This window comes from Falco biarmicus, chromosome 9 (genome assembly GCF_023638135.1).
Source record: "Falco biarmicus isolate bFalBia1 chromosome 9, bFalBia1.pri, whole genome shotgun sequence".
Taxonomy (NCBI): Eukaryota; Metazoa; Chordata; class Aves; order Falconiformes; family Falconidae; genus Falco; species Falco biarmicus.
The window spans coordinates 19,715,917-19,725,161 of record NC_079296.1 but is presented as its reverse complement, the minus strand read 5'-3'; the positions used below and the strand labels follow the sequence as shown (position 1 = coordinate 19,725,161).

At 42.5% G+C, this 9,245-nt stretch overlaps 1 protein-coding gene across 2 annotated transcripts in view; it reads right to left on the bottom strand.

Annotated features, from left to right (window-relative positions):
• Positions 1–122: 122 nt before the first annotated feature.
• Positions 123–9,245, bottom strand: part of SHTN1 (shootin 1) — a 70,770-nt gene continuing 61,647 nt past the window's right edge. For both annotated transcript variants that reach the window (XM_056352012.1, XM_056352013.1), the window contains exon 17: positions 123–2,057. In XM_056352012.1, the coding sequence (XP_056207987.1) occupies positions 1,847–2,057 (211 nt within the window). In that variant the 3' untranslated portion in view covers positions 123–1,846. The remainder of the gene's footprint in view (positions 2,058–9,245) is intronic.

Sequence of the window (9,245 nt, the reverse complement as noted above, 5' to 3'; positions counted from 1 at the left end):
CTCGCTATCAACACAAGTGCATCAGTGCAAACCCCAAATGTAGGGCACAAAGCTGTAATTGGCATCACTAAGAAGCTCGCTTCAGTCAGAGGCAGGGAGTAACAAGTCAATTTCACAAGGTCTGGGAAACTTGTCAGGAGTCTTTTTAATAAGCAACAGTGAAAAGAGAAATAAATAATTTATGTCCTAGGTAACAAACAGTTTGAAATGCTTCTTAAAAAACTTCTGGAGGTTGTATAATTTGAAAATTGGAACATACAATACAGCAGCAGTAATTTGAGGAAAAAGACATATATAAAATGTTGCATTTGAAATTCAGTGTAACAGCCACCTAAGTGAAAGATTCACCACCAGAACCACATGCCCCCCAGAAATGCAGATATCAATGAGACAAATTTCCTCCAGTGTAGGAATTATATGTAGTTCAGCAATTAGATCAAGCCCAAGACCTTCTTAGCAAACATGCAAAAAACACCAAAAAGATGTGAAACTACCACACTCGTTACTATCATTTTATTTTTAGGAAAAGCACCAGACAGTTGCATGCAGAGCCAAACCAACAAACTCAGAACATTCATCCTTCAACACTATCATTGTTTCAAATCATTAAATTAAAAATAATCCAAGTGCATTCAGGTACTTGACCACTCGATTTCAGGTACACCAATCTTTAGGTAAATCCCTGATTACATTTGTTCGTGCGTTATAAAAGAATGAGATACTGTGTTCAGTTTAAAAAGAGGCTACAGTGGAATGTGAATTGGCAGTGGAGCAAATCACTTACGTACCTATCTCACTGTCTTCGTAGGAAATAAGGGCTGAGGGAAACTGGGATTTGTGTTCGCAAATACAGACATCTAAAGTGTTACCTAACAGAGACATCAATGCCACCAGCGTGTACCTGGGTCAAAGCAAAGGCTTATTTGTTTGTGCTGCGAGCTTTCAGCTGGCAGTTCGCAAAACGTTGATTCCAAATAACCTGCAATCCCAGAATGACCGAGTCCCAGATGTAGTCCGTGCTCATGGGAGCCTGGAAGAAGTTGTTTTGGTTTTTTTCAGCAGTAAATGCAGGCTCCAGTTGCAGCAGTTCCAAACCTGGCTGCGTCATGGAAACAAAAACCAGGAGGTGAGTCCTCTGAAAAGCTTTTCATCCAAATGAGAGCACCAGTCTCGACCCACGAGCTACGGACTCTGGCTATCGTTAGACGACATGCTGCACTGCCTCTGCTTTTCAAGTCTTTGGGCTACCTGTCTGCTGGAGAACCTGCAGCAGACAGACGTGTTATGCTTGTGCTTTTAATTTCCTCCAGAAAGCGTGTGTGGAGACAGCAGTAAGGAGACCTAAAAGATCTGGCTTGAAGCAGATACCAAAATGTTTTTAAAGCAATGTGTCTAAAGACCGATTTTTTAATAATTAGTAATACCTCCCATACTAAAGCTGATGTGTGCGTTATCACCTTCACAGGGTCTAACCCAAACCTGCCCGATTCAAGAGGGGTGCGAGGGGCTGCTGGCAAGCTGCAGAGTGGACCTTTTAACAAGGCATTCTTCTCAGTGAAAGAGTAATTAAAAAAGCCTTTTCAAAAACAGTTTTTAAGTAAAGGCAACTGACACCATCTAAGAAAATAATAACTGTACCTGCTAAATTAAAATGGGAGGGGGTTTTTGAGTGATACATAGTTATTTAACACTTTAATGCATGTAACTGAACCGCATACAAAAGACCATTTCAATCTATATCATTGAAAACTGTTTGGAGTACAGACTGTAGCCCCTAGTGACACACCTAAGCAACGTACACGTCCAGACAATGATTCCCAAAAGTTACAGCCTTTCAGAATAACAATTAACAGTTAGAACTGTCTGTTTCTTTTATTTTCTCAGCGTTAGTTTCTTTATACAGTGGCTTGTTTTTTTCTTCCTTCATTTTGTTCTGATTCAGAGTGGTGTTGGGCATCTGATCCCCACTGGTGGAAACAGGATCTAAAACTACAACGGATTCTGTCTCTTTTTCATTGCTAGAAGCTTCTCTTCTAAATTCTGTATGACTAGTTGATCTAAAGGAAAAAAGAATAAATATATGAATATGGGTAACAGCTCACACATTTAAAAGAAGGAATATAAATATACAGAAAAGCATTTCTATTACTAGTGGCATGTATGATCAGGACAGGTCTCCTGAACCAGTAAGTAGATTTATAGATTTAACAGCCGTTACACACAGATAGTAGCGCACAAAATGCAACAGTCGCATTACCCCTCCTGAATCCCTTGTTAAGCTAGCCGTGGAAGACACTTAACAGGAAAAATGAACTCACAAAGCACTGAAAAAAATCCTTAGACTACAAAAGGATCGGTTTAAAGATAGTCTTTGAGAATTTGTTTTCTCTCTGCTCATCTCAGATCCGGATTTGGGTTCCCCCATGTCCAACAGAGCCGTTGCACTCAGAGAAAATGCTGCCAGTTCCTGCGGGCTGTAGGCTAACAGCCTGCAGCCTGGACAGAGAACGTGGCTGCTTCTCCACACCTCCACCCCAGAGCAGCTTGCATGGGGCTTCCACTGTGCCACACTCCTCCGTACAACCGGGAGGCAGAGGCAGCGTAACCAGATTTGCCGCTGTGGCTCGGCACCAACAGGCTGCTAGTGGTCTCACTGGGAGCAAGCACCAACGATTTCTGAGAATTCACCGACTGGATGCGCTGAAGTACAGAGGGCGTTAGACCCACGTTCTGTACTGCAGCAATGGGGTTACATCTTGATCGCTCACAGCGCAGGGATCCGCGCCGATAAACAGCCCTCTGCGTGGGGAGAGAGGAAGGAAAGGTCAGAGACACCGGGGTTATTTGTCGAGGCTGGCAACACGCTAGAAACGCTAAAAGCACTTCTCTATATTCAAAAGCTTTGTACTAGTGTTGAAAACGTGCAGGCAAATCCTTAGATTAGCTTGAACGCCCCAGCAGAGAACCAGGCAAAGACTGGGGAAGCGGGAGCGGCCAAGGCAGGGACGGGGCACTTCCCGTGCCGCCCTGACGCCGCTGCGTGGGCAGGGGCTTGGCCTCCCCCGCCGGCTCTCCTGGCCAGCCTGCTGGCCCCTCGCCGGGGGCACGCAACCAGCCGCGCTCGGAGAGGCACTGGGCCCATCTTCAGGCAGGGCCTCACACAGCAGCGTGGACGCGGGGCAGATGTCCACGCCGATACAGCTACAACCCCCACGCTGGGCAGGGGCAAAACCCCTTAGTGCAGGAAGGTCCTACGCAGCGGCAGGCGCGTGGATCCGCTCTCCCAGGCAGCCTAACTGTACCGCTGCTGAATGCAACTGCATTTGCTAGTCTGCAGCCTTTTTTTAATTCTTTTTCTTCTTTTCCTTTTTTTAATTTTTCATGCTTACTCATAAGGAGCAGCCTTCCATCCTGCTACGATAACACCCTTGAAAGGAAAAAGTGGAATCAACTGGAGGCCAGAGAAAGAAATTCAGCTACTGGATCCATCTGCTATGAACCGCCCTTTATTGTGACAGTCTTTGTCCTGGAGAAAATGACAAAGAAAAAAGAGGTCACCCCACTCAACAATTAGAGCACGGGGCGGAGAATGTACTGGCTCCCACCTGATGGGGAGAGAGTAAATGTACAGGTTAAAAACGAATAAATAATCACAGAAACAACAGTTGCTGCACTTTCCGTTTCAGAAAGAATTTACTCAGCTTGCTACTGAAGCACTGGATATAACAAATGGAATTCCATGTTCAAGCTTTAATTACAAGCATTGTCTCTAACATTAGAACTTTGGTATAAGTTAATTAATGCAGAAATTGGTGCTAATAGATACAGTTTCAGACTCATTTGATTATCATCAGAAGCTAGTGATTTCATAAGGAAAATAATGCTTATTTTATGCAAAAGTTGCCAATCATTCCAGAAAACACAAGGTGGGGTATTTTAAATGTTACAGCAAATTAAACTTTATAAAGCAGTGTAACCAGAAGAGGGTTATTTTTAAAAGTGCTACCTCTGAAAAGCTGATTGCCCAACTCTATAAAAATGGTCAAAGCCGTAAATGCCAAGTTCATTTTTATTTCACTTTGGAGGTAACTATCTTTCAAATCCCAACAGCTGGACTATTTAATACAATCTGGTGAATCAAAGTATAATTCTTCACTGGGCTCACAGTGGGGAGTCTGCATTAGTGTATGGCAGCATTCCAACAACTGATGCACAGCCAAACACTCTGAAGTCTGTTTCATTTATAACAAAAATGGATAAAACGGCAATCATATTTACCACCTTTAAAGGACAGAAAAATAAAAGATGTCGATATAAAGTAGTTTAATGGAGAAAACCAGTGATTAAATCAGCGTTTCGAGCATAAAAATAAGAATTACTATTCCGACTTCACTGTACTCGCATTCCCTTCTTCAAATGCTTTACGCTGTTGCAGCACCAGCCTGACAGTGCTGCTGTTACAGATGCAGTATTGTTAAAAATTATTAACCCTATTTATCAGGTGTTCAGAGCTCATTTTCAACAGTTTGTCAGGAGCGGACTGCAGGCATAATGAAGTTTCAGTGCAAGAATGAACACAACATCGGTGCTCCCTTTCAGAAAACTTTTTTTTTTTACTGCTACAAATACAGCTGGGAAAAGCAATTAGTACAGATATAGTTAGCCACAGATTTGAACAGTTACGAATTTATCCAGCCAAGGTATTTGCATTTAGTTCTATGCAAAGCTCTTCCCTCATTAAGATTGTTAATGTTGTTATCAGTATTCTTGTTATTTGCCCAACTATATATTTAAGCCAGAAACTGAGAACCTAGTTCTATTGTACTCATTCATACATAATTCTTTATAAGTCTGCATATATTTTTATGACTAAACACATAAAATCTGTGCTGTGAAATCCAGATTTAGATGACAAATGCATTTTAGATTAATTGTAGGGGATATGCCAAGTCCCATGCAGTATTGAGGACTGCTTGTGATACAAGAGTATCAAAAGCAATATATTCTATTTAGATAGTTAAAGAAGCTACCAAAGATTTAAACATAAAGGCTTACACCTGACGGGCTGTCTGTGAACTAGTACTGCTGTGCCCTTTGTAAATAATTTACAGTAGGAGCATAAAAAGAAACTAAGGATTGGATGGTCAACTGAGACTTGGATTTTTCTTTGTTTCTTCTGGTTAATATTATAACCTTGGTATTACTTAACCTCACTCGGTGCTCTATTCAGGAAATCACTGTAATATGTTTCCATTTAGAAACCAGAATTTTATGTAAATATCATGGAAAATTTTATTGGATGAAGTCCCATCCAATTTTCTAAAAAGCAGAAGGCTAAAGGAAACCATTCAAGGAAAACGCTGTAGGAAAATCTGTGGGTTTTACAGCATATTTAGAAACTACTAGCAAAAATCTATCCCAACAAAGACTGGTTTTGCAAGTACATGGTATAAGCATGGGAGAATCCATGTAGATCCTCTGCCTGGAATCTGAGATAGTATGAATGAAGTAATTTCTGATACAAAAGCCAACACTAACATGGCATCAAATTAGTATACTTTGTCCTTCAGTGAGCTCCTTAATCTAGGATGCTGAAATAGCTGTCATCTGCCTTCAAAGCAAAATTGCTTTCAAAACCAAAATAAAACTCAGCTGGTGCTATTCCTTACTCCCCGAAAGGTAAGATCTGAAGCATTAAGCTAATTTGACAGTTGCTCACTACCAGCTGCTTCTTCCTAACAGTTAAAAACCATGCCTGCATGCCAGTTACAGCTTGCTATTCGCCGATCTACCGCCCACCCCGACCCCAGCATTCTCGTTTTCCTATAAGATACCCGTAACCGAGGACAAACATCACTCCTGCAATAAAGCTCAGACTCCAATCTCTGTGTCCTTTCCAAACTACCATGCTAGGAGGGTTTGCCAAACAACAGCAGCTCTGCTGTCCTGCCTCTGACCTGGACTAACCAGCCCACGGTGCCAGGCTGTACAGGACAGGGTCCCAGCTCAGCAGAGCACCACCATGGTCTGTCTGCTGCGTGCCAGACCACAAGAGGTGAGTCAATTTTATCCTCCGTCAAAAACTTTTCTTGAGAATAACTGCAGATGTGTTTATTAAACACCTCAGAATTCTTAAAAAGGCAGGGGAATTCAACAGACAGGGCCAAAGGCTAATGCTGAACAATAGTAAAAAATACACCAATTCCAAGCCTTGAAAGTCTTCAATGAACAAAAAAATCCCAGCACGCTACAGGATTTGTCAACAGGAAATTAGAGGGAATACAAAGAGTGACACTAGTGAATTAGTCGGTTGTTTTCCTCCTCTGATAGTACCAGTTCTATCTATAACACCAGACATCTGTGAAGTGCAAGAAACCTTCTCCGTTTCAGGAATGCCGCTGCTACACCTGGCTAAGTAGAAAGGTCACCAACATAGCAGCAAGCAGAACAGAACTGCAGATAATCTCTAGTACGGAATTTGTTCCCATTCTTAGGCACTGTTTTGAAAATGCTCAGAAAGATTAGCAAATTCATTTAAACGAAGAATCTTGAAGAGCTTCCACCTGCACTGAGGGAGCACAAAAGAAGTACACTAAGAAAAATGTATGACAGTAGCTTTTAAAATACTTAAAATTGAGGAGACCTCAAACTTCCAGGACATCCCATTGTTTTCTTCATTTGTTGTTCAAACTGAATTGCCCATGTTCAAGCTGCACTGGAAAACCTTTGCAGTTCTGTCTAGCTGAGGCTGAGCTACTTCCCGCAGAGCTGGTAGATGATTCAGGGGTACTAAGATTACAGCCAGGGGAAGGAGGACAAATCCTTTAATTGTATAAAATCATCAGATTAAGACTAACCCTCTCTGTGGTTCACTCTGTTAGTGGAGAACTCTGCTGCCCAGAAACAAAATGTTTACAAAGTGCTGGAAAAAAAACACCAAAAAACCCAGGGGCAGAGCCAGACACACCTTCTCCTTCTGTGTCTACACACTGCAGGGAGTCACGGGAACTCGCTTTGCTCCCAAGGTAACTAAATTGTCACCCATTCTCTTCTGAGCAATTGTCACAGAATTACAGTCATGCTGGGTTAAACATTTGGGAAGAGATTTGCAGAGGAAGTTACCTGAATACTGAGGTAAGGCCTCAATTTCTCTATAGGACACACATGATTGATGTCTTCCCCCTCAGCACCACCTGAGCAAAATTTCGCATTCAAACATTCCAAATCATCCTCTTAATGGCTTCAGACCCTTCTTCTAACAATCTCCTATACTGAAGGAACACCTCACCTAGTGGTTCAAAACCCACATTTTTCCTCTGAATTCATTTCTCTGAGCTGTCATCACTTAGTTTGATTACAGGAAAACTTCAGAACCAACCTGTAATTGCTGATGATGTTACAGCCCTTTTCCACAATCCCTCCTTCGGCCACTCACCTGAGTGGCCCAGCAGATTCAGCTGGCGGCCAGTGCTTTGGTAACACTGGCCACAGAAGTAACCATATCACCTGCGGAGTCCTACTGCAACCAAAGCCTTTGAAACTCCTGACCCTTTGCATATTTCGGTTAGATTGCCACTGACTTGGGGGCAGGGAGGATCTGGGATTTTACTCAGTAGGCTGACTTCCATCTACGTATTGTTTACAGATACATTTTCAAGACTGGGTCTTTTTCAAAGGCATGACCTTCCTTCTCCGCAAAAACAGGTGTGCTCAACTGTTACTCAGTGTGAATAAAGAACGATGAATAGGGCTGTTCGCATTTAAATGTCTGTAAGTATTACTCCTCCTTCGGATTACAAGCCTCAGTAAATGGATGGCACAGCAAAGAGAAATATCTCATGCACAACTATTCCCAAGGTTTTCTATAGGCAGCTCTACATTAAAATCCAGGTGAAGAAAAAAAGAATAAATGCTGCACTGCCAGAGACACCTGGTAATGATGAGACATGCAGTCCTCTACCGTGCTCGAAAAGGCTTGCTTGGCTGCTGCAAACAGGGCACACCTTTGTCCGATTTCAAGGAATTGTGAATGATGAGACAGCTGCATCCTTTTGCCTCAGGTATGAATAATAAGCCGAGCCACAATAAATCTTTTTCATGCCTTTGGCATTTAGGGTATCTGCCCAAAGCAGCGTGCTGCTTGTTTAGTTAACACGGGCTACCTTCGAAAATAGTGTGGTGCAACATCAGCAGATGTGTAAAGGGAAACAGCCTGTGCTTCAGATCAGTGCCCTCACAACACACATTTCAGGGGGGGCGTTCACTGAACTAGCTCTTGGGTGGCTCCTGGGCCAGCCAGTAAAGGCTGGATCACATCTTCTGGTTCAGTTTCACTCATCCAACGAATCCCTAGTTTATGCACTAAGACCACTCCAGGATACGAAGCAAAGCATAGCAAATGGGGACAATAGGGAGATTTGCTTCAGAAGCGCTCTGTTGATCCAAACAAAACTGTTAGTATAGATGTACCCAGGGAAGCCCAGAAAACTGCCTAATTACAGAGCCAAGTAGTCAGATGTGATAGCCAAATGAACTTCCTTCTGATGTCTGCTTTGAATGAGCCTTCTTTCAAAACAACACTTACACACCTAGGAGCCCGGAGGCTGCCTCTACTAACCTTTGCTGCAAACAGTACCCAGGAGGAAAAAGAAAACTAATTGCACTTCAACACGGTATGAAACGTCTAGGTTACTCCTGCTCCTCCCTGCCAGCCCAGCAGTGGAAGTCTGACAGCCCCAGCATCTTCTCGCTTGCTGGAACACCAGCCTCAAAGATGAGCCTCTCTAATACGCAGGTTACACCAGTGACGCGGTGCAAAGCAGCCCTGCAGCACTAAGGAATCTGGCCCACTACATTTGTTTTAATGCTTTAAACAGATAAATTAAAGCGAAATGTGTCTTTCAGGATGTCACTGAATAGGCAAGCTGAGAAATAAATTGCGCTTCACATATGCTTTTATAACACATAACAACTGTGACTGTCAACACAAGATCCTTTTCACTGTCAATTCACCACGCGTTCTGCGAGACCTTGGGGCCTGCAATTATTTCATTTCCTTTCTTGTAAATGCAATTTCCACTTAGTTTGGTGGAATAAAGGTAGACAAAAGGTGGTAGGAGTTGCTGTATTTTCTGATAAAGGTTATCTGTTCAAAATTGTAGAAATCCACAAATTACAAACAGTATTTTTCAGGAAAAACCTCACCTTTCTGTCAGGGTAGCAGTTCAAGAAAATGTAATGGCATT